The 27,762-nt window shown below is 31.3% G+C and overlaps 1 protein-coding gene across 1 annotated transcript; it reads left to right on the forward strand.

Moving 5' to 3' along the window:
• LOC113517483 (atrial natriuretic peptide-converting enzyme) lies at positions 1–27,557 on the forward strand. The gene is made up of 12 exons (XM_026902157.3): positions 1–360; positions 12,308–12,500; positions 13,704–13,914; positions 19,291–19,447; positions 20,609–20,869; positions 22,520–22,703; positions 23,534–23,749; positions 24,016–24,211; positions 24,413–24,606; positions 25,642–25,820; positions 25,904–26,266; positions 26,537–27,557. Exons 1-12 carry the CDS (start codon positions 295–297, stop codon positions 26,720–26,722), a joined length of 2,406 nt encoding a protein of 801 aa, XP_026757958.2. The 5' UTR covers positions 1–294; the 3' UTR covers positions 26,723–27,557.
• The last annotated feature ends 205 nt before the right edge of the window (positions 27,558–27,762 follow it).

Here is a 27,762-nt window from a genome sequence, read left to right on the forward strand (position 1 = left end):
GTGCCCGTTTATTGCGCGCCGGCGTCGCTGCTCCGCGTTTGCCGTCAGTCCGCGCTGACTTGTGACCCGCGCGATCGCACGCTCACGAATCCATCCATACCCACGACCGTTCTGTGCACGATGTTTACAATCTGCTCAGCGATCCGGCAAAAAGATAACAGAAAGCGACAGTGTTAAAAGAAGAGTGTATAATTAACTTGTGATAAGTGCAAAGTGGAGTCTATACTCTAGTGGATGAGCTTTTTACCATAGGCAGTATAAAAGTGCAACGGCCGAAACAAAGGACACAGCGCGATGACGTTCTCTGGAAACATGAAGGAGAGCAAGTCTCGTACCGTGAAAGACACATGGGAGTCGGAGGTGAGAATATATTCCTATCGTTATATTGTCTCGCGTCTTTAATTAAAGATGTATCTGGTACGCATCTGTTCCATGCATTGTTATTATTGTTTGCAAACTGATTTGAAAGTTCCCTCAATAGAGTTTTCTCATCTCGCTCGACATTTATAAGTTGATAGGTACTTCCATTATTATAGTTTGCTTTCTCTAAATTATTGTATTTTAGGTGTATTTCTCAGAATTTACATTATTCAAATTACCCATTATATTTATTTTTATAGACAAAATTAATTCAATTGAATGAATAATTGCAAAACCTGGTCTCGTTTAGTTGGTAGAAATCATCAATACGGAAGATTTGATATTGCAGACGGACATAAACACGAATAAAAGATTAAAATTAATTCTAATATCCCTCATTTGTCTATTCCTACTCCCTAGCCTTAGGCTGTGATCACCCGCCTTATTAATTTATCATCATGTAATCATCGAAATTTATTCAATGTACCTATTAAGTATTGATTTAAAAGTATCTGATGAATCATTGCAAATTATTATTAAGTTTCTGGTCTCTTCGTGTAACCGATTTTCATTCGGTAACAATAAGTTCAACTAAATCCAGTTTTATTTTAGCAAATCCCATTTTAAATTAATGAATATTACTCGAACGAGATGTGCTATCGTTAAAATTATGGACTGCTGCGGTAGTAGATAATTTAAAAACTTGGACTGGGCAAATAGTGGCATAACGATATATGTGGTTGATCTGCTCGGCTTGATGTCGATGATCTGCTTAGTTATCATAGTCAAATCCGCAGATATGTAAGGAAAAGCTATCTACCTACAAGTAAAAAACGAATATAAAAAGAAACCTAATAATACTTGTACATTATATGAAGATAAGTAGTCTAGGTCCCGACATAGAATAGATCACCTCTTCCTTTCCCGTGGGTGTCGTAAGAGGCGATTAAGAGAGCTAATGTTGGAGGGATGGGCAGCAATGTCCCTCTTAAAACATCACTAAAAGACAAACTACGGTTGCCGGCCAAGCGTGGCAACTACTGGCAAAATCCTCCCTATGAGAGACTATTTTTAACAATGGACAGTTAACGACTGATACATCAATATGAAAGTAAAAAAATAGATATTCGTTTAACGCTAAAGTTGAGCAAATCAGTAGAGTCTAAGATATAGAATGGGTAACATTTGGAAAACTAGAGTTGTTTTCCCGTCAAAAATATCTCAATAATGCAATGTATAGACCGTTGTCAACTATTAATTGTATGTGTGTTCTATCATCGTAATAAATGATGAATACGTAGAAGCAATCAATTATGGTCTCGGATGAGAGCAGCAATCAGTAAAGAATGCAATGTGACCTAACCAGAGCGCGTACACCACATTAATATTTGACCATTGTTTTGAAATGCTATTTTATACTTGTACACTTACTGTATATTTTGTATGGTTTATTAAGATAATATAGTGAAATAAAAAAGTCGTGCATTTTAGCAAAAAGTATAATATAATCTAGAGTGGGCTGTACCCAGATCAACACAAAAAATCCTTATTAGGATTCACAGACATGAAGCACTAAATAGTAATTTTGTATGCATTTTTATCTTCAGCTTCTTATCTTTACATGAAAATACCATTGAATTCAGAACCTACTCCTTTTTTAATTTATTTAAAAAGGAACTTATTAATTTTACTTTGTGTACGATAAATCAGATTTTCTACATACATACATACATACATAGACTGATATTTTAGCTTAGTCTTTGTCTTAAGTCCTGTCTATTGAAACTATCACTTAAATATCAAAAAAAAAACAGGCTCGATGATGCTCTAATAATTATGATGGTTAAGACCTTCATATTTGAACCACATTACCTATTTACCATGAGGTGTGATGCTTACTAAGACTAGCTTCTGAAAAAAAATATTCGAGTAAACATTATACATTTTTATTTGATAAGTCATGTACCATTTTAACTCTTATTAGGCATAAACGTTAAACTTTGAAAAATTCTATTACCCACGTATATCCTACTTATTCAATCAAGCAAGGGATAATTATTTTCTTTTGATCATAATTGATGGTAACATGAGTAGGTAGTAGGAAATAGTGCCGCGATTGGTTTTCTGTCCTTGCTAATTCTATGATTGCCTCTCACTTGTGAATAGATAGACGACGTATAGGGACTTTATGTATGTAGCTTTAGATAAATTTAGGTATCTTTTAACAGTGTTTTATATCTGCATCGGCAGTATGTAACCGGTTTCACTTTTGAACAGGAAATGTCGCGCCAATGGACTAACATAGACAGCTGATACCTAACAAGCAACGTAATAAGGTTTTACTCGCACGATGTTGTTTCTCGTATTAAGGAGAAGTAGAAAGAACTATGGAAGCTTTAATGTACCGAATTATAATTGCTTTCAAAAAGATTCTTAATTTGCCTGTGTCCTTTATTTGTGCTTGTTACAAAATATCTTTGTAAATTTTTAACCAATCTTTATAATAAAATTATTTTCACAAATAATACTAAAACCTGGAAAATTTTAAGAAGAAATGTGAGTAAGTACTATGCAAAATACCGCTCAACAAAAAATGTTATATTGTGAACATATTAAACTACGGAGCTTTTCTTTCCATAACGGCAAAACAGACATTATATGTGATTGATTTCGACAATTACACTTAAATTTTTACGGGCATACATCATCTATTAAATTTCAAATTATTTTGAATCACCTGAGAGTGGAAGTGTGTCAGTGGATTTAACGGCACGGCGCTGGCAGAGTGGAGTGATCCGTAATCCGGGTCGTCAACCGACACTAGTTGCTTACCGGAGTCACAGTGTTTTTACAAACTGCTAGGAACGACAAATAAGCTAAGGAGCTGACTGATTATAAGTGGTAACTAAGTCTTAACTAGCTGACCCGGCAAACGTTGTTCTGCCATATAATTGCGTTTTTTTTTTCTTTATAGGGAAGATGTATTCACCTAGCAGTATGAGATATACTTTACGACTTATTATAATATCTACCAAATATACATAAAACGTCATAAAAATCAGTCGAGCCGTTTCGGAGGAGTTCGACCACAAATGCCGTAACACAAGTTTTTTTTTCATATATAAGATATATAAAAATCCCATTTCACGCTAGTCTTTGAAACCACCCAATCGTTTTAATTAAATTTTGTAAATATGTATGCTCTACCTTAAGAGATATTATAGTTTTAATTCCGATAAGAAAATAAAGAACCTGGTCAGTAGCGGTACAGGACAAAACAAATTTGAAATAAATATGCATATTATAAACAAAACTAGCATCCTATATTTTATGCCATATATGACTGACAACTGACCAACAGACATTGATATATAAAAAAATCTATGATGGCTAAAAAGCGGCACTGAATATAAAAACCATATTATGCACTTACTTCTAACTACTAAAATTTGAGTCGAACGTGTTGAAATGTTCTTACAAATTTTATAAATCTAATCACCTTCGCACTCACATGCGAATACGGTTACCACATAAGTACATTATTTTAATCATTAATTTGGAATAGTTTAACGTATAATTTTCGTATGAGAATGTAAATTCTGTGAAATTTCTGTATCAATGACAGTCGAAATAATTTTAGTGTAAACTATATACTAATTCATATCAAAGAAAGCTTATTTGGTGAGCTTTTCTTATAACGGTGGTGTGTATGGACATTAAATACCTACTTGAAAATATTAAGCCTCTCGACAGACAAATTTTATAAGAGGCCGTGAACTTTTCAATGTTAACTGTTCAAAAGTAAGTTTAGGTAATTTATGATGAATAGCCAAGTAGACATCTATAATTAAATGATTATTTGTGATTATGGATCTTTGCGGACATATTAATTATTTGTCAATATTGAGGCACGCCTTTTAAAGCTCTTGAGAAATTTTATTATATTTATTTGTCTATCTATGGACGTCTCACGCAGAGATTTGAAATCGAAACACTTACAACAACTGTAAAGTGAATCATTTATTTGCATAAATATAGGTATTTAGTTACATGATATATATAAAATATACTTTAGATCGCTATGTTCTACTATTGTTAGGCATACAAATAATATAAAAACCTTCACCAAAATTATTAAATACAATATTAATTATCAATTTAAGAAACTTTAATCCAATTAATATTTATTGTTAAAATTAGGCACACGGTCTGTCACAGTCATGAAAGTTGAAAAATTTAAATAACAATTTTAGTATATTTTTTATTGTTATTGATAAAAATATAAAAAGATAACATATAATAAGTAATAACAATAATCTCTATATTATTTGCCTGCCAAACGTGGCAAATTACTGGCAAAATCCTCCTTTAGGGAGGAAGCTATGTTCTGTAGTAACGGCTGATAAAAAAATCATAGCTAATTAATATGAATAAAAATCAATTGTAGAATGTACGAATTTATAAACGCATTACTTCAGAATGCCACGGTAATTATTTTTCCCAATTAGACTAGAGCAAAAAAAATTGTCACCGCAAGATTTGTATGTAAGAAAATCATTGAAAAAACCTTCGGAAAAATGAAAAATCACACCCATACGGAACATGGGCGAATAGCTGGTATGTAATAAATTTCAAAATATTTATAGCATAATTTAATATCCTTTATGTTAGATCTGAATTATTGTTATGATTCGTGTTATAATAATAAGTAATCTAATTATAAATTCATGTATTAAATTTATAAAAGAGTAGACATGCCGTCACCTAGTTGAATCAATTATTGTAAGCGTATATACGTTTCGATCAATATAAGTATATTTCGCTACCTAAAATTTTGTCGTTTTTCAAATGAAATAAACAACGAAACAAGTTCATAAACAATAATAAAACAAGCTATATGTGTAAGCTTTTAAATAAAAGTATAATTTGCTAACTAGTAAATTATATTTTTTATCCAGCAACAAACTAAATAATGTTTTTAAGTATATATGTAATCATGTTTTACGTATTCTAGGTAGATAATGGGTTTACCTTCTTATTTGTTACAAAGACAATGATTTATAAAATCAATATAATCTTCTTTTTCCATATAAGCAATAAATAGTCAAAGTTATAGAGGGTAGGCTAGTATTTAATGTGATGAAAATGGAATGGTAAGCTCACATGGAATGGTAAACCAGTTAATCATGCTTAGTGAAGTCAGGGGTCTACCATGAAATGAAATTTCATATTTTCGGATGTCGTGTTTTTATTCGCACCGAAATCGATCTAGTAAATGAAGCTTAACATTTCGTTTGTAAGTAAATCCTACCATAACAGTCTTAAGGAACGATACTATAAAAAATTTTAACGGTATATATTATAGGTAGATAGATACTCTTTATTGTTTCCTCCAAAAGATTACAATAGTAAACTTATTATAAATATAAACAATCACAAGAAATAATCACAATGAGAAAACAATGGGCGACCTTATTAAATTAATTTACCCTTTAATTTTAATATCAAATTTGTGTTTCGTTCGGCCCTGAAATTTCGGAAAACATTTTATAGTAGGACCTCTGGTATGTTAGTCCATCATCGTTTATCGTTCATTGTCGACTGACAGAATTGCCTATAATATTTTCCAGGGGACCATGTGAAAGTAGATGGGCAGGTTACAAAATGGTTAAATTAATTGATCGGCTGCGTTAGTAGATATAACAATAAAAAACTAGGGACTCCGTCGAACAGAATCAGCTTTAGGCTGCGCCGCTTCACAAAACTTCGACAAAAAAATATCTCGGAATTTTGTTATGGTTTTGACGAGGGTGGGGGAATGATGGAAAATAACAACATACGCCCACTAATTCATACGTATTTATAAATACGCCCGAAGATGAAGTTTATTTAAAAATACTTTAATAAAGATCAAAATGTACTTTGTTCCACTACAAAGTATCAGAAGTTCCGTCAAGAAGTAGTAACTATTTATATCTAATATAGTGTATCAAATAACTGTAGGTACAAAAATCACTATAATATTTTTTTGTTTTAATCTGTAGTAAATAAACAATTATTTACGCATTCAATCCGTAGCAAAATGGAAAACGAACCTAATCTAATCATTGATTTTTGTTTTGAAGTATTTAGGTATTTGTATTTTTGTGAATTTTTAATCGAGAGACTTTTAGTATTTCAAGTTTAATGTCGTTTTTTGAAACATAATTTTGAATAACGTACGCTCCTAATTAAGTCATTTAAAATAATATAAGGGAATAAGAAAGTATGATTTTCGAGTAATTTGGAATTATACTAATAAATTAATAATACACTCTTCATTTTTACATTTTTATAAAAATATTTTATATACATATCTACACAAACTATTATAAGATTATTAATTTATAATAGTTGTAGTATATAGGTATCTAACTGGTTGTATATTTTGTGTCACAGTTTAATAATATAATTATACTGATAGAAACTGCACGTGGCTTTATTTATTTAATGTATCCATATAGTAAATAGCATTCATCATGTTACCAAAATACGGCACTATCGGATTTGTCAAAAACAATTGAACAACTTTTTATATTTTTACAGATTATTTCAAAAGAATTTTAATGACTATCTGTATCCATAATGTTTACTAATGAAGCAATCTTCTATTGATGATTTTAGAAAGTCATATCTTTTGTTTTTAATTTGCGTGTAGTTATATCCTATATCTTACAATACAGCTTAACTGTACCTATTATCAAAAAAAAAAAAAAAAAAACTTGCAACAATTTGATGATAACAAGTTTATGAACTTATTTAGAGACGATAAATAGGTAATATATTAATTATCATAACTATTTATTTATTAAACTTTAATACACCTAGAAAGTATACATGGCAGAATTGACACCATATGGCGTTATCTACCAGTCGACCGTAGGCAAGAATAACAGAAAATGTAACAGACGGTGCAACGGAATAAACAAATTTAAATTAAAACAGTAATTAAAAAATAATATACATATAATAGTCATATTACCTACATTATATATATATATATATATATATATATATATATATATATATATATATATATATATATATATATATATATATGTACCCATATATAATAATAAATAATATCGGACGAAAAACTACTCAGATACAAGGGAAAAACCAGCATTAGACAAAGCAAAATGTTTTAGAAAACATATTACATACGATTCTATGGATTCAAAATAAAAGAACGTAGTTTATACTTGAATGCCAATTTGGTTGAGGCAGATCTATTATCGTAGACAAAATTTTAATAACGCGTGGAGGGTACCATGGGCGTTATGGTGTTGCGTGCATAGCTATATACGACGGATGCCACTTTCCATCAGGTGGGCCGTCAACTTGTTTGCCATTCAAGGTTGTTAGACAAATGAAAAAGGAATCTATCGATAAATGTATGTTAACTATGTAATATGAAATAAAACGATACAACAATACAAACGTTTTGTTCTTTTTCATACTAATGAAGACGTGGCATCGATGGATTCGTTAGTCATTTGCTCGTGTCTAGGGGAGCAGATTCCAGGTAATAGTAACCGGGCTATATGAACAAGTCGCTGTGCAGTACATTTTTTTCTACATAAATACCACTAACTTTACTAATACATTGTTAATGATAGCGAAATACAAAATGCGATAATGTTTCAGAATTTAAATAGAAAGATATATTTAGTTGTAGTCAAAGGAACAAGCAGTATCAAAGTTTAAATACCTTCAATATTACTCGTCTATCTATTAAATAATTATAGACATCTTTTAATTATTACACCGCTCGCCATCGACAAGGAATTCATTGTTACACATTTGAATCTTAATGGTCACGTACAGTGTGGTTTCAAAGAAGTATTCTCCCGCGAATGCTCAGGCTGTGAATGTATCTCTGCCCAAGTATCCTCCAGAAAATAGAGTATGGGGTTCTTCAAAAAGGGTATATTAAAGTTTCTTCAGGGTCAGCAACGCGCACGTGACATCCTTAGTGTTGCAGACGTTCTTAAACTAATTACCATCAAACGGACTGTATGCTTCTTTTCCATCTTCGTGGTATAAAAAAAAATTAAATAAAAACATCTACATGTATATTCAGAACACCTGACACAATACGTCAGTGTGATGTACACCGTTATGTACATGGGTATGTTATACCCATATGGCACGCTAGATTTCCGTGATCAAAGCACTTCAGCACTTACAAATGGGTCGTATATATGACTTTCAATATAATAATACTAATTGTCTGGTCTTAACTAAAACGTGTTGCGATTGAGGAAATTGTTATGCCATTCACAGACTCGTAATTTGAGGTCGGTTAGTCTTAAAAGTATAGCTGTTGCGAGATGATATCAAATGGCCGGCGGCAATGTTTACATAAAATTAGCAAGTGAAGCAAACAACTATTATTTGAAAATGAGCACGTACAGAATGAAAGTGAGGGCGTCCGCATTGTAACTGAGAGATCTTAATAGAAACCAGCGAAAAGTCAGCGCGTCGTGCTCGGCATCGGCTGGCTTTGTTGCAGTGCGTTGCTCGTAGCAAAAACGTGAGCCGATATCTGGGTCGCGGCAAGTGCACGCTGCACGCGCCCATTCTATTTTGTATTTTGTCTTCTGTTCGTAAAGGATAATACATTATATCGTCATAGTCGTAGAATACTGACGGATCTTTATATGTAATCTTTGTCAGATCCGTCAGTAATCTACGACTATGACGATATCAGTTTCATAATGAGTCACTTTGAAAGTAGGAAGGATTCATTTTTAATTGATATGTAGATTTTCCTACGGAGTACGCCTCTTCTACTGATCTAAAACAAAAAAGAATAATTATTATGTTACAAGGATAATAACAGAATGTAGAACTTAAAGATCTATTAAACGACGTCCTTAAAAACTTACATCTTCATTTAAGAATTTTCTCTTGTCGGTGCAACTAATTCATGCATTTTCTTCCAGCCAGCTCTATCCCATGCCATATCTTTGATCTCCCTATACGATATGATACATAGTGTTTCCTTTATCTGTTCCATGTAAAGCTAACACTAGGTATCATATCAAAACTTACATGTATGAGAAGAATAAATATTACGGAGGAGTTGGTACTAAACTAAATATGACTGAGAATACGTAAACATTTATTTACCTAAAGAACTTTCAACCGCTCACTTTTCACTTTTTCTTGAAAATATTATACACGTACTGCTTTTAACTTTTAGGTTTCATGCATGTAATGTGAGTGACCATTGCAGTCATACTGCTTTACGACATCGAAAGTGTTTTGTTCTTATTCCGCATGCCATTATTCGACCTTGTTCATACCTAAACCTACTACTAAAAGGAACGTGCTCGAAAATCTGTAAAATATTCTCTTTGTTCGGTTTATGTTTTTGTTCAAATATCATTTCTATGTCAGACATGTCACGTTTTTATTTGTTGTAGTTACATACCATTGACTCTAGCGTTGAGTTAAAATTTCACGATAATATTAGGAACATGGTTTCGCAAGCAAGTGCCGAGTTGTTTTTATTTGTTATAACTCGTACTCACAGTAAAGCTTTGTCCTAAATATTTTACAGGTACTCAGATTTCTATACTAAAATGTTGCAAGCTCGCCATGAACTTTGTCTTCAGCTTAATGTTAGACAGGTAGAACTGTGCAAATGTTGCAACCTATTCCTATCTGTATCAATATTTTGTTGCCGCTGGTGTTTCTTCTAAATTAGAATAATACAAAAAATAAAAATAAAACTCATAAATGTTCTTTATCGACTAGACTACAGTTAAGTATTTATTTATTAATAATTTATATCAAACAGGATTCTACTCTATAAACTAAAAAATAACGACTATAGTGACACTGTTAATTTAGGAACTACAGCAGAGTTAATCCATTCATTACAAAAAAACATCAAATTACATCCAAAATTGGTGCAAATAGCGCGTTACCTATATACATACCAAAAATAAAATTAGAATCTTTCTTCTTCTGGAACTTCATTTAATATTGAAAATATTTTTAAAATTTGGTTAAAACAGCAATATGTATACCTTATCTGTATAACTTTAGAGTCTTAATTTGTATTTCATTTTTGTAACACTTACTGGCATGCCAACGTATTTTCGGACCGATTTTTGTTTTTAAATTAATTTAATTAAAAAATATCCTTAATTTATAAGGAATTAAATCATCATGTAATGTTAATTTGACGGTACTCTCACTAACGATTCAAGATCTCCCTTCACTTCTTCTACATTTTATTTTCTGTGTTACGTATTGACATTATTTATGTTTGTCAGGCACTTATCCAATTTATGGTTTCCGATTTTATGCTTTAACCGTACATAGTATATGATTTAGTATATAATTTGCAAGTAATGCCGTAATGCATTGATGTGGAACCAACAAAACATATATAAACATAAGTATGTTTATATGTGTTTAGATACACGATCAAACCATAAAAGATTTGTTATGGTTTTTATTTTTATTATATCAATAATAAAAATATGTATCAATAAATATATCGACTATAATCACTAAAGGGATAGTTAAAGACTTGTAGACTATTACTATCCCATAGCTACTACCTTTTTGTTACTTTTGTAATAAATTCTTTTTCTACAGTTTCAACATAGAGACACGATTCTGTTATAAGATTACACCATTGTGAGACAGACATGCTACTGAATACTGTTATGAATTTACTAATACATAATTTCAAAATATGAGATAGCATTTGAAATTAATTTTTGTTTTTAAGGCGAGTTTTCATGACAAGAGTCGTGAAATAGAAATTGCTATTATGCTAATAGATAATAAACGACGTGGACAGGGGGTTTAATTACAAACTATATGATTGAGTTTATATAACAAATGTACGGAAGAGACTTATGCACGGGTATAATATCAGAGGATTGATGTATTATTATCTATTGTTTGTGTTGCATGCAATCAGTATGAATTCATCAGTCTGGAACCATAGAACTTTGTGACATTATTAAAACAGTTAATGTAAGTGGTAGAAAGTTAGTACGAGTAAGATTATTTCCGATACATTGTAAGTATGGTTTCCTTCATAACAAGTTTATGGTAAACAGCCGTTTTCCGCAGCTATGATTTGGGGTAAAAACTTTAAGTCAATCAAAAATCTAGTCATAAATCTATACATTAATATATTAATATTTAGTATAATAAACATTTTAATAATATTATAACGATAAACTGATATATATTTTTATAGATGGATATTTAATAATTATTATTATAGATCTATAAACTAATACGGATTGTTTCGTTTTCAATATGAATAATCATTCATTATTTTTGTATCGCATACGTGAGCAATTTATATTACGATTAGAGGTCAAAGCTCAAAAGATGAAACACTATTATTTATTTTGTGACGAAGGCAATCTAATAAGTGAGAGGTCTATCAGACTGGAGACGGTACAAATATATTCAGACATGACTATTAAGAATAAGTAGATATAATTTTTATTCAAGTAAACTTAATTATAAGTATTATTTAGTAATAGTTTTAATTGATTTATTTTATTCAACGAAAATTAATTTTTCAATTATAATTTTGTATAAAAAAATATAAAAATTGGTTTTGCAATTATAATTTTGTGTCAATATAGACTACCGCAATAATTAACATACTTATAGAAATTATTTATAAGAGAGACTTAAATATAGTATCTCTATACGTGTTACTTTTGTTTTGCTCTTTGTATACCTACATAAATATCTGCATATGCATACCTACACGTACAAGCATTGTAATGCTTGTACTAGACCCTCTGATATAAAAAAAAAATCGGAATGATTGATCTTATTGGGTGCCATTCACCCCTTGCTTGTTCTTGCTGTAGTGCTAAAATCACGTGAGCTAATTGCATTATTTTTTTTTCAGCTCGGCTATGGATGGACGCGCAGCGGACAGCGGCGATGCGCACGTCACCGAGCACCGGAGTCGACGATGTCGGTTGGCAGTGATATCCGCTTCACAAGGCGCAAGCTAAGCCGTTCGTGCCGGGGATGCTGTGCTGCCATCGCCTCGCTATTGGTGTTGCTGCTGTTGGCCGCGGTTGCTGTTTACCTTGGACGTAAGTATATAGTGTTCTGTTTTTTACCTCAGAGCTATTAAATCAATATATAATTTATAAAAGAGAGTAGTTAAGTAAAGTTTTTTACATAACTTTACATTAGACTTTTCCATTTGATTTTGTCTAATTCCAATACACCTATTTATATTTCATAAATAAAGAGTATCATCAGTCAGGCATCATAAGAGTATTTTGACGTCTTGTAAATTCTAGATGTACCGAAAATACTGCACGGAATATGTAACGTACCCCATAATATTATAAACAAATTATATATATATATATATAATAAATTATTAACAGGTTAAAAATAATTATACGGTTACTGTTCCATGATATAACCAGAACATAGGTATATATCTTAAATAATAGAGAGATGTGGGTTCGAATCCTATCATTAATAGAAATCCATTAAACATGGAGTTTGTTCCGTTGTCGGAGATTTTGTAAACGATAATAATTTGCAAAATAAATAGTTGACGAGAATGGAATTAAGGGTCTAGTTGTAAAGTTCACAACTTTGTAACGTTGAGAATTGTTGGAATCCATTGTTAGTAAACATTAGGTGTGTTGTAGAGGCGTGGGCTAGCGACATTTGCCCGTCACCACCAAAGCAAAGGCCGACGAGCTCAGCGGCCTTGCTGTGCCGTCGATCGAGCTCGACCACTGCGACAAGTGTATCGCGATCTCATATTTATGATATCGTAAATAGATCTCTAGCAATAGGGCAAACAATGTAATTTACTACCTAATTGTATTCATATTCATTACGCTACAAGTGCCCTCGATACAAAAGAGATCAATGTTATACCTAAGTATCAAATAGAAACTTGTCAGGTAGGTAAGTAAATGTTACTTACCTCTCTATATGTTAAAATGTAACTCTATAATTACAGATCTACATTGATGATATTATTTTATTTAAACTACTAACAGAAAGTAATGTTTATTAGGAATAATTATTAAATAGGTACTATTTTCAAATTATATCAAAAATAAGGATATTTAGATTAAAAAAATATCTATGTGATATTTATCTACTTTATTTCGCAATAGATTGAATTTATTTCCATATGGATTTCATACTAATTTTGTAGATTTTATGCGAAACAAACTTATAATTATATCCTTTGAAAGAATATTATAATATACCTATATAAAATTAAGTAAAGAGGTAACACTTAGATGTTATATTTTTTGCAGACCTATATTTGTTCGGGGATCCATTGAACCGGCAAACTTTCCGGGGTTCTTTCATTATGACCTTTGGCGCGGAGGGCGATGAGGGCAAGGAACCCGAGCTAAAGAGCAACAACACGAGGGAGAGATACCTGCGGCAAGCAATATTCAATCTTTATCAAAATTCAGAACTCCGATCCTGTTTCGTGAATGACGAAATACTTGCATTGGACAGGTAAGCTAAAGAATTCTATATGACCTGCAAAACAAATTTAAATTTCGATTGATATTCGTTTATGTATATACATACATATGAGTGGAATGGAATATTAAATATAGATATACAAATACAAAATATTTAATGCACTTAAATATAAGCGTATTGCAAAGGCACCAGCTAAATATGCATACGGCCTATCTGACCCAGTAAGATATACATACCTACATTTAGATTGAAAGGTATCAATATACGTGATACCTACTGGATTAACTTGGTAGATAAAAAATTCATATATTATAATTTTTATAAAAATCTTAGAAGCTATTAAATTGATACAAATGACCATATCTGTGACTGTACGAACATAATATGATTTGTTGAAAAGGAATTCAGTCATTAGCAACGTATCTCTTTGTAATGTTCAGTGTCGTGCTACGACCTGTCTATTACTGAACTTGAGAGGTGATGTTCATTGTTATATTGCCTTTCTAGAGCTCTGTAACAGGTGATTACGTTATATGAAACACTCCACCGAATTTTGTAACATTTACCTGAAATAGAAATAGAATTATAAAGTACATAAGATCTAAATTTAATAATTTGATATGGTCTAAAACAAATTAATCAACTTACTTTCCTACGTTACGTTACTCTTATACGAGTGTGCATTGTAATTAGAGACGTCAATTTACATATCATTAAACAGAGATGTGAAACGATACATATATTTATTACGTAATTATAAGTTACAAGTAATATGTAATAGGTGCTTCAGAGTTACTTATATAAATGACGCCTTTCTTCAATTTTGAATATTTTAACAAAGGTGAATTTAACATTTATGAAAATAATATAAAAAATTTATCATAAATAAAAATAAAATTTAGAACTGTGTCCATCTGTATAAATTTCATTCAATCCGTTTATGCATAAATAGTAACAAAGTTATAAAAATTAAAATATCATCATAAACCTTCACTCAAATAATTTTGTAAAGAAAAATATATCGTTTTAATATTATAATGCCCTTTTTACTAAAAATTATATTACATTTTATGAGCAGAATATAATGAGATGTACACAATATATATAAGTACACAATATATATAAATAATTTAAGATTCTGTACCACAAAAAAAAAACAGACTTCAATTGTAGAAAAACCAGTTAATTTGACTTAAAAACTAAATTTAAACCCATTTTAATAAAACTTCTATGAGACCAATCTGTAAGTACGAGTATATTCTTTCAGATAAAAATAATTTCCTAAATCGATTTATAACTAACGGAATTGGGAGGTTACAAAAAAAAAATGCCACCGAATTAAGAACCTGCTTCTTTTATTAGTCGTTTAAAAAGGTTTTGTATTAAGTACATTATTATATCATAAGTGTATATCTAATAACAAAAAAATATATAATAATGTGTAACTTACATTTATTTGTCTTTTATCATGTTTTAACAGCAAAATCAGTGAGTCATATCAATGTAGGCTATAGATATACACCACAAACCTAGAGAAAGTTAACTTTCACGAAATCTCGGCGCCTTATGATTGAACCCAGTTTACGTTTAGCGGAAACACGAATAGCTACCTATCATTATATTTTGAGTTGTTTTACTACCTATCAATATGTGTGTTATGTAATTTATTTTATATAACTAATAAACTAAATTGTTTCTGAGCTCCAAATTGGCCATTTTCGATTACTTCGGACCGTTAATATTTATAATGAAATATACGAAAATATAAATTATAAACTTAATATTATAAACATGTCCAAAACAGATAGAAAATGTTGTAGTTTCTTAATGATATATCACTTTTTGTGTATACTGCATGGCTAAAACAACGCTAATTATTGTTGAGGAACATGTATATAAATCTACTTTTACTTTCTCTAATATCACAGTTTCTTTCAAATAAATGTTATTATATATGAATAAATATGCACATTTCGTATATATAAAGACATTATAGAGGGAGGATTATAAGTTTTTTTTTTAATAAAAGTATACAACTGTTCTTATAATATACTCCACAAAGCGCACTAATACATTTTTTAAAGTTTTATATACATTTTCAACTTATAAGAAATTTCCCCATAATATTATGCCATAGGGTAATAACGAAGAAACATAGTCATGATAACTTGAGACAATGGTAATGTAGCGTTAAGATGTAATAAACTGACATACAAATAAAAAAAATTACATTCACATTTATAATATTAGTATCTAAGAATAAACAGCGACATATTTTTTATCTTATAATTACTTTATAATATCCTACTAGGAATGTTGTATGCTGTCGTTGTTTCTTGTTGTATGACAAATCAGTAATACAGAGAATCAAAAAGAAGAAAACAGAAGATAAGAAATCCAAAGGTACTACACTTATAGGTTTATATTTTCATTAGTACAAAAGACTTAAACGCGTTTCATCAGCGAATAATTGAAATTTTCCATTATCATATTGATACGATATATCAACGAGTCAAATCTTAATTAAATATTAGATTATATATTTCCAAAATTCTAGAGTTTACTACTAAGTACTACTTACAGTCGTGTAGATCCCGACATAGAACGGACTACTCTTTCTTTTCCCGTGGATGTGGTAAGAGCCAACTAAGGGAATTTATGGCAGTAGGATGGGCAGCAGCGTCCCTCTTAAAACATTACCAGAAGCTAAACTGCGTTTTTCAATGCGCCTGCCCAGCGCGGCAACTACTGGCATAAACATATTGTTCTGCAGTAGATAGTTAACGGCTGATACAACAACAACAATACCTCATATGTTAATCATATAAAATCTCTCGATTACACTGGCGAAAATATCTTTTATATGTACATATATTGTGAAATTTAAAGCCTTATGCTTTTTATTACTTAATTAAAATAAATAAGAATATTATACCTAATATACATATAATGTCAAATAAACTATTAATCGTTTTAGGACATCTCACCAAGAACTATTTATTATTTTCAAATTCAATGCTTATATAAATAGCAAAAACTATAAGTACAAAGTAAAAAGTTCAGATATACGAGCATAGATCGATATCATAGATCGATTAATTGATAAATTTTTACGACACACCGAATACCAATTATGAAAATCATCACTGAAAAGTAGACTTGAGGTGTAAAATAAAAAAAAATGAGTGCCGGTATCTATCAGACTGCGTCTATAGATAAACTACTTATTACTGAATTGATTTAGATGTACTATTCCAATTATGACAAATGGAGTATTATGATCTTATCGATGTTATAAGATAACAGACAGTAGTATGTCATTTAAAACATTTATTTATTGTGGACGATTGTATCTATGAGATATCTCGATATTAAGCCCCGGAACACGAAGTAAACAAGTTATATGCCGATTCCTGTGTGATATTGACACGAGAAAGTTCAATACGTGCTCTGTTTGTAAGTTAAGCACTGAACTTTCTATGTCCCATGCGTTAAGTTGTACCAATATTGTTATTTACATTGGACTACATTGCAGCTGTACATCAAGGTTCCGACCCTCTCCTTTTGTGAGTTGAATATCAATAGGAAACCTGAATACATATAATTTATGGGAATTTTATTAGCCCAGTATTACCCAGTATACAGTTCCGTGTGTAAACAGGATATAGACGGAAATAGCTTTTGAAATTTCTCTATAAATAATATTTAAAATATACTAGGTATCCGCACCGGTTTCGCACGAGTAGCAAAGCATATATGCTTACAGTTTTTGCATCAGCTTTACATTCAGTCGAGTATGAAAAAGATGAGTATAGTAAACTATCCTTAAAAGATAGATATATGCCATTACGAAGTTTTTCGTAAACTTATAAAAGAGAATCTCTCCATATATTGTTTTGTTATATCTCAAATGGATTAAGCAGCATTTTCGTTGAAAGCTCGTAGTCGATTTGTTTCTTCTAACATCTTTAACAATTATCGACATATTTTAACAAATTAACATAAAATAATATTAAACTGTACATATAAATCTTTCCCTTGAATGACTATTTATTTATAAAAACTGCTTTAACGTTGCATAGTTTAAACGATGTAAGCGAACAGATGGCAGGTAGAGACTTCGTTTTACATTATATAGAGATGTACTCAAATTATGTTTGATATTTAAAGTCAATATCTTTGAAAATTAAGCAGTTATACCACCTACTTATTAAATACCTACTTATTAATATATAAGACACAAACAAATCTATCGATAGAATCACTTCGGTCAGCGCTCTCGTTAGAAAAAACAAGATAGTTCATATCGCCATCTTGTTCTATCTTAATGATTCGCCAGCAATAACGATTCTATCAGTAGATTCGTTTATACTTTATCTAAAGAGGCTTGCATAAAAAGCAACACTTTCAGATAACACGAAGTCATGTTCGATTTTTATTTATCGTTTTAAATTTCACTTTTCAATCGAGGTGATTAATTTACATTTACTTACTCAATGGTTGGATGTAGTAGATGAGAATAGTTTGCTCTTGTGTTATTTAGAGAAAAAAACAAACCTTTTATTGCAAAAAGTTTTTATAGATAGGTATACATAAATAATGAAATAAGTATTTAAGTATTCCCTATAATTTTTATGAGATGATATTTTAAAATCACAACTTGGAGACACGGAAATAATTTTTAACTATAGGTAGGATTTCTAATTTCAACAAACGCCAATCAACCAAATAATCAAACTCAAATCTAGAAACTTATTCACAGAAATGGAATAATAATTTGTGTTTACGAACATTTTGACCCACTTTTTATTGCAATAGGTAACTGCCGTAATTTCTATGATACAATTGTTTATCGTGCTCTAACAAACTTGATCTTTTTTATGTTGTGATCAGACTTGTTGCTATCATACTTCATTGCATTCAGTTCTTTTTGCTACCCCTTGCATTACTCTAATATTTTGTGAATTTTAAAATCTAAATGAAAGTAGAATACAATTTTAAATCTATTAGCTATAAAGTTTAAACAGAATAAAGCCAATCCAAGGTTTTGTATCTATACATAAATTGGTGTTCTCGTGTTGTTGGATTGTTTAATTAGTCGTGTATGTAAATAGTTAGGATATTTTAAGTAGATATGTATATAGTAATACTTTTTATTATGCAATTTACAATATTTAGTTTCTATTTGAAAAGCTATGTATTTAGATTTAAATTCCTATTTATATCAGTTTTTAAAGTAACTCAACTAATAATTCAACAATACTTTTTTTTTTAAATGAGGTAGAATATGATTATCAAGACTAAGGTATAACCTCTATATATCCCTTTCTTTGAAAACAAAAAAATCTAGCTGCATAAGTTCGCATGAGTAATTGCAATAGTAATTCGTTATTGTGTACATTACAGTACAGAAGATGGGACGCGAGTTCATTTCGAGGTGTCGTTCGAGCCGATCTTCACAGCCGTGAGTACGAGCGAGGTGAGCACGGTGCTCGCGAGGGAGATCAAAGCGCCTGCCGGATACTTGAATGTCACTATACTGCCAGATACGTTACACATAGAGGTATCGTAATGTTTTTTCACACTGACTGAAAACAAAAACTAACTATAAATAAGTACTAATTTATATACTGCAGTCAGATTTTGTTTTGCCTTTAAGGTATCACGTATTATTATCTAGATACTGGGCCTATTTGGATGAAATTTCGTAGAGAAATCTATGTGAACATAATTTATCTGCATAACTTATACAGTATATGCAAAAAAATATGCAGATAAATTTGAAAGTAGCGTCTTGTTTAGGTATATTTACTTAAGTACGTCTTCGAATCTTCGTTTGTAAGATATTTGATTCTCGAAAAAAAAAATTTCACAATATTTGTCCGTAAGTTGCAACAATCAGGGTTATTCGAATTCAGACTTTAGTTAAGCAATGTTCGGCGTATATTTATTTCAGCAGTATGTGTGGAATATGCATTTTGTATTATTTTCCTACGTAATTGATTTCCAAAATAGTGATTTAACAACGAAATTCTAAATTTATATAACTTGAATCACGAACAGATCAGCAGTTTTATTGTTCTACAAATCAATCATATAATATAGTTACATACAAAATGTTTAGTAAGAATTGTTTCACAATAAATAAATATTTTTGGTTATATATTTCTTATGTTTCTTGGAATATATGATTCAGTCATATATATATGCATATTGTAGTAAACAGCGAGTATTCATAGCGTATCAATTTAACATTTTAATTAAAGCAGTATATTGGGCCTATGAAACTGTCTATTGATAATTAAATTATGTTCCACAAAAAACTGACTTCAATTCTGGCAAAACCGGTTTTGATTTAAAAACTAAACTACGGAATCGATTTTGATAAAATTTCTATAACACCAATCTGTAAGTACATTCTTTCAAATAAAAAATGATTGTCCAAATCGGTTTACAATTGATAGAATTATAAGGTAACGAATATTAAAAAAAACATACAACCGAATTGAGAACCTCCTTTTTTTTGAAAATTACAAAAATAGTTACACATTATGTAAGTTGAAATATCTATTTACTTATTATTAAATATTACTTTATATAAATAAAAACGTACTTTCATAATTATAAAATGTTAGTTATACCTATCTATCTAATGCAGAATGATCAATTCCAATCTCACAAGTGGCAAACTGAAACATTGATTAATATTTTCTTATAATTTTAGGAAAATTCAGTAATATCGTCCTTAGAGTTAAAAGAAAGCGAAACAACGATTGTAGACGTTACAACAACGGAAGAGACGGCGGCAGAAGTACAAGAAGAACTGCGAGAATGTTCCGCAGTCACTTTACCATTATGTTCTTATCTGCCATATAACTCAACCTCGTATCCAAACCTCGTGGGGCATGCGAACAAAGATGCGCTACTGAAGGATCTCGTCGCATTCAGAGAACTCCTTGATGCAGAATGCTCACATCTTGCACAGGTAACCTTGACATCAATTTCAAGCTTGTTATAAATATATTTGCGTACTTACATGTTACTGTTTTTAGTTTCATTTAGAAAGTAGAATGCGTAATAATATACTATTTATGTAAATTTTGTTTTCCTCGCTTGCTTACCAACAATTTCTTATTTATACGGATGGATACGACCGCCCACGAGATAGTGACGATATTAAAAGTAAAGTCGTTGGATACGAGTAGCACGGAATTGAACTTTATGTGGTAATATGATGGAAATTGTAATGATAACATATATATTATATTTAAATTTCATATAATTGATTATTGTTATTATAGTAATCATGTTCATTGCTTTAATACCTGATTTGAAATCTTGTAAAATAGTACAATACTAAGTACGTAAGATGTCAAGATAATATTATAAAAATGGAATATAGCGGCGCATATGCATATTATAGTACACTTCGGATACTTGATAAAAAATGTCATAATGCGTGGTTGTCACAACTACAAAATCAACTACGTCTGTACATGTGACCATGTGTACGTATGTAGTTATAGTTAGCATGAGAAAAAGCGCGTGCTTCGATATAATGTTATTTGAAACTATTCTTTGGAAAATAATAAAAGTATACGTTAATTAGCACACTACTAATTATTAGCAAAAATCGCAATATAGTCATTAATACAAATCTAAGTATATTCTTTTTATTATACTACTGTGACAGTAAAATATGTAGTTATCATGATATAATACATTACATACCAGTATTTCACTTTCCCTTAGTAGATAACTGTTACTATTCACTAGTATGAATATTTTTAACAGACTTTAAATTACCTGGTATGCATACGTAACAACTTAGTTCCCAGTAATAGTAACGTGTAAGTGGTGCCATGAGTGTCACGGTATATTGTGGGAGACACTAATTTTCATGTCTATAAGACATAGTTATTATTATTAATTAGATGGGCTTACATATATTATTTTGTTTTATAAGTTGTCTAAGTGGTCGCTTCCAGATAAATTACAAGAGTAGTGTGACGCAACGATAATCGATTTCGAATTTTAAATAACAATAGATTTCGATAAAGTTAAGACTAGCTAGTTATTCTCTTCATACTCATACGTACCTACCTCATAAATATTTATCTTTATCTTCTTTTCTCTCTGATATCGGCGGCAACTGAAGCATAAACTATAGCCATCCATTGGAATTTGAGTGATAACACACATTTGAGAGGAGGTGAGATCAGAAAGTCTATAATGAAATGTTTTTTTAAATTGGAGGTCGAATGAAACAAATTTGATATTAAAATTACATGATACATGCCGTTTAAAAAAAATTTAAAATATCGTTCCTTTTTTAACTTTAATATTACATTATTTATATATATATATATTTATATATATATATATATATATATATATATAATACCTATATTATAACGAACAAAACTTTAAGTCCATTTACTAGGCCGATTTAGATACTATGAAATTGAGTCCGTAAATTTGGATTTTCATTTTATGGTAGACCCCCAGATCACAGAGGGCGGAAAAGACACTCCTTTCCAGCATACTTTATTACTATTACTTACACTGTAGTTAGGGCGTTTAGATTTTTAGCTATCTACCTTTATTGTTTATTACAAACATTGTTTATTTTCAGGATTTTGTTTGTCAAATGTTACAACCAAGATGCGTAAACGATCGCCTGGTACGACCATGCCGAGCCTACTGCCGAGCTTTCCACGCAGGTTGTGGCGCAAGGTTGCCTGAACGACTGCGGCCACATTTTGATTGTTCGCGTTTTCCTGATTATTTTGGACCAGGCTCTTGCGCTTCAGAACCAGGTAGTTAAAATTACATGTACATAAATATTATAATCAAATAATGTGTCTCTGGAATAAATCATTTCTCAAACGATTTACTAATAATGATTCTATATAGCAGGATAGGCACGATATAGCAAATGGGGGTACACATACCACTTGTACCCCAAGTAGTATGCATACAGGCGTACACGTGACTAAATAATCAAAGTAATTTTAAATAACAAAGCTAGATGAATATCTAGAGCTTTCACATTTCTTTTGCCTTTCACGGCAACTTGTTGCCTCCAACTTATTGGAGTTTCGTCGGATAACCACAGAGTATTTGTGTTTAGAAATTTAAGATCTAATGTTATTTCTAGTATTGTTATATAAGTTAAATTTTATCAATATTATTCCTTTTAATTATACATGTGTTATTATACTGATGCTTTCCTGGGTGAGCGTATTGGAAGACTATAAACCCAGTTCATGAAACACGTAAATAAATAAATAATTTACCTACATCGAAATATATACTATATATACAAGACAAAATACAGAAAATGACTGAACGCTGAATCTAAATTAAGATTGATATTAAACGAAGTCTCTTCGAGAATCGATACCACTTGCACTAAAAAACAAGCACACCCATCACACTAAATTGACCAAATAATAGAAAAATCTTGCTCTTTCGCACTTATTTTTTTTAATAAAATACCTTATATGTTTCGTTGTATCGACAGGGGCAGGTGGAACCTTATATATATATATATATATATATATATATATATATATATATATATATATATATATATATATATATATATATATATATAATTGTATATGTCACACATTTATTTCTATAGATTGCAGCGGAGGTCTGCAGCGATTAGCATTGTCTCGTCGAGCGTGTGACGGCATTCCCGATTGCGCCGGTGCGGAGGACGAACGCGGCTGTGCGCACTGCGGCGGCGTCGGCGGTGGCGGACTACGGTGCGCGCTACATGCCCACTGTCTACCTACACATTTACGATGCGATGGTACTCCAGACTGTCCCGATGGCAGCGATGAAACTGGATGCCGTAAGTTATAAGATTGACGGAATTAAATAAGTTTCGCACCCTTTCATATTTTACATAGTTCTTACTTCTGTTTGACCTACTTAGTTTCGATACTGATTACCATGACAAATATAAGGCGAAGACTTGTTTCAAATTAATTCTAACTTATATTTCTCAGTTATAAACTCTAATTCTGTCGGAAGATACAATTTTTCAGTTTTATATTTTATGATTTTAAACTGTAGCATATCCTGTTTATATTTAACTATGCATCGCATATGTTCAAGTGTGGATCTCTCGCTCATTGGCTTCGTGGAGACGAGAAAACGCGGAGACTACCTTGGGTGCGGTACGCAGTCGAACTGGTTATGCGGTGTGGGCAGAACGCGGCCGCGACGGAAAAATTTGCGCTGCTCCTTATGAGAATGACAAACGAGCTCTCATCAGCGTCGCCACATCGCTCTGCAGAGCACTAACCTATAGGTAATCAAGTTCAATTATTAAACTTTAAGACTCGTTTCATTCATACTTATCCTTTGTATTTTTTTAGTTTGATATTAAGTTACAGAACAACAGTTATTATTCATTGGAGTTAGAGCAGAATAGGCTAGTTACGGAAACCAAATATTTATATAATATTGATATATTATACTCGACTAAAATTTTGCATTCTACTTATTTTAGAGCGGCTATTAGCGCAGAAGCTGTATTGGATAGTGAAGAAGAAACTGAAAACGAGACCACAACAGAAAATATTGTCTCTAGAAAGGAAACACCCGAATATGTTGAAGTTGTGGATCCCTTTGCACCTGAAATATCGTTCGTCAAAAGTGATTGCCCGCAACGTAAAGTGATACGAGTAACCTGTGATAAGTTAGGTAAGATATACTCATATTTAAAAATAGTACTATTTATTTGTACTTCTGTCAATTTTACCTGTAGTAATCTGAAGGTACCTGAAATGTTGTGACAATACCTGAAGATTAAGGTTATATGTACAACAAGCATAACAGTCATGTGTTGCGATTTCCTCAGCTATCTTTGATTTGATAGTATGCGAATCAAAATACAAAAACGTACTATATAATATAATGTACTATATTGCTTTGTAACAGAAGTAAAACGTACTAACCGTTAACATAATATTAAATTAAATAGTGTATTTTTTATACCACAAAAGTGGCAAACGGTTATTATAGTCACATGCGCGTTGCTGACCATAAAGATACCTTAATATACCCTTTTCGAAAAACCCTATAGTGTAATCTCTATGGAAAACCTCGGCAGGGATTTAATCCTACAGACTGAACCTTTGCGAGAGAAAATTTCTTGAAACCGCACTATACGTGACCATTTAGGTTCAAGAGTGTGAGGATGATGACGATGGCTAGCGGTCCGATGATAAAAAGTGGCTGTGAACATAATTTCAAACAATTCCTCAGAACACACATCATTATACAAGCGGTACAATACACAAAAGGGGCAAAGTCTGGCTTTAGTCTTGAGGGCTCGAAATCGCCTGTGAGCTTGGGATCGTCGAGTAATCCCATAGCTCGTCGTTGAACCGAGTCAGGAGGATCAAGCTGGTATTCAGACGCTCCAGCCCACAGATGAGAGCAGTAATAGTCTTTGTTTCGGAGTAAAGTACCTTTTTACTCTATTGAGCTTCTCGAACTTTTTAGACGTCAGCTCGATCCTATTTTTAAGATAACCCTAAAAGTCTACTACGCTAAAAATATTAACAGATGTGTTTTGGAATTGTGAAGCCACAGTACATGGGGTTCTTTTAGTCTTAGATGGGTTAAATTGGACTAAGTTTAGTCGTCCCCGATCGGAGACTCTAGTAAAAGTACTCTCAATTTCAAAGACGATCTGTACGCGTGTCGTAGGTATAATATTAAAATATGTTTTAGATTGTGGAATAGCATCAGCCCGGGGTGATCGTGCTACTAAAGGCGTCGAAGGTCTACCTCGATCTGCGCTGCCTGGCGACTGGCCGTGGCATGCGGCCCTGCTAAGATCGCACATCCACGCCTGTGACGCTACTCTTATTCATCCGTCATGGCTTATTACTACTGCCTCTTGTTTTCAGGTACATTATTAGTACTGCTTGAACGGTATGCATTTATTTTAGTCACTTAACATTATTATTTATATCAAATTCAATATTTATAGGGTCAGCCCAAGGCCGAATGGACGGCTAGACTAGGAACAGTGAGGATACAGAGTACCACACCATGGCAACAGGAACGGCGCATAGTGGGCATGGTACGGTCGCCTGTGGAAGGCAGCATGTTAGCATTACTGCGACTAGAAGAATCTGTTGAAATGACTGATTTCGTGCGACCATTATGTTTACCGAAAGATGGTTCTAACAGTGATAAAAGCATCTGTAACACGTTAGGTTGGACTAGAAACCGAGACCAATTACAAAGAGTGCATGTAGTAACTAGTCCCATGAACACATGTGAAAATGTGAGCATAGCTACCGTCAATGGTATTTGTGCAGAGCCTTTATATGACGAAGACGACTGTGATGTAAGTACCTTTATATTCAAGACTTTTACTATATAGTACGTCTGATGGTACTTATTTATTATAAATATTTAGAATAAATAAATACTATATAATAATATTGTAAAGTATACTTCATACCGCTAGGTGATTAGGGTATCCTTATCTCTAATTTAAATGGCAGAACAACGTTAGCTGGGTCAGCTATAAATATATAATATAAATATGATCATTTAGGCGATAACTAAATTCATAAGAACATGTTTTTAAATTTTGATGTATTTATCCCTACAGGAAGAAGAATACGCAGGAAGTTCAATGATGTGTTTCGATGAGAAGACCAAACGTTGGTCATTGACAGGTGTTAGTGGTTGGCGAATCGCATGTTCGAAAATAGGCCTTGGCAGGCCTCGAATCTATGATGCTATTGCTTCTCATGTTGATTGGATTCGACGAACAATTTCTAACTCTGCAAGGTGACCGATTTTTGGTCAGTTAATTTCGCATAAAGACTGGATAAATGCCTCTATGATTTAAAGCATGTAATGTATAGTTATTCAAGATCTATTGTATCATACTGATGCATTTTCTAATACTAAATTTCTTTCACAAAATTAAGTAAATTTTATATATCTTAAAATATTGATTTGTGCATTTAGGTTCATTTATATATACAAATCAACATACAACAAGTGGAAATTAACTCATAATAAGTCATAAGTGACCATTTACCTATTATACATGTTAAATTAAATATTTAGTTTGAATAATTATAATTTTAACTAAATGCCAACTTATGTTCTTATACACAGTTGCCAGTATATAGTTAGTGGCCATCATTAGTGCACACTAGACACTAGCTGGTAGCTTTATGTTGTACAAAATCTTATCATCATATCGTTAAAAGTACCATAGAGTACCTACCATTGAGTTACCTGGCAAAAACATCTGCTTTAGAAAACTTAATTTGAAGAGCTTGAGATTTTCTATATAAAGCCAAAAAACTGTACTGTAAAGAGTTGTCAATTAATTAATTTTACAAAATATTTTACTCAAATACAAGAAACTTAAGTTAGTGAATATAAATTTAAAAATATGTTTATTACATACTTAATAAATACTCAACTATTATTACAATGTTAAATTGTCTTACAAATTTTATGAACTGTTTCCATAGAAGCAATACAACATACTACTTTAGACCTAAGATAATTTATTGCAAACAAAATGTACAATGTAATTGGATAAATATATTTGTAAATATTAATAAGTTAGGAAAGCTACCAAATTATAAAATAAATATTATTACAATGTTTTTTTAGATTTTTACTTATATTTGCCATTAAAACATAGTTTGTTAATTAAGCCTGAGTTCAGGTACACTTCTCACAAATTGTAAGTAACAATCAATCAACTCTTACTCAGAATTAATATTAATATGATATATAAGAGTAAGTAAAAAACGAATTAGTTTAATACTCTGTTAATTCTGAAATTTATATCAGTTATTAAAGGTTTAA

Source organism: Galleria mellonella, unplaced genomic scaffold (genome assembly GCF_026898425.1).
Source record: "Galleria mellonella isolate WM207_F2 unplaced genomic scaffold, CSIRO_AGI_GalMel_v1 utg223, whole genome shotgun sequence".
Classification (NCBI taxonomy): domain Eukaryota; kingdom Metazoa; phylum Arthropoda; class Insecta; order Lepidoptera; family Pyralidae; genus Galleria; species Galleria mellonella.

Coding starts and splice junctions, on each gene's coding strand:
- LOC113517483 (XM_026902157.3), top strand. CDS start 295: ATGACGTTCTCTGGAAACATGAAGGAGAGCAAGTCTCGTACCGTGAAA. Junction 361..12,307: donor AAGACACATGGGAGTCGGAG/GTGAGAATATAT, acceptor TTTTTTTTTCAG/CTCGGCTATGGATGGACGCG. Junction 23,750..24,015: donor CAGCGATGAAACTGGATGCC/GTAAGTTATAAG, acceptor CATATGTTCAAG/TGTGGATCTCTCGCTCATTG.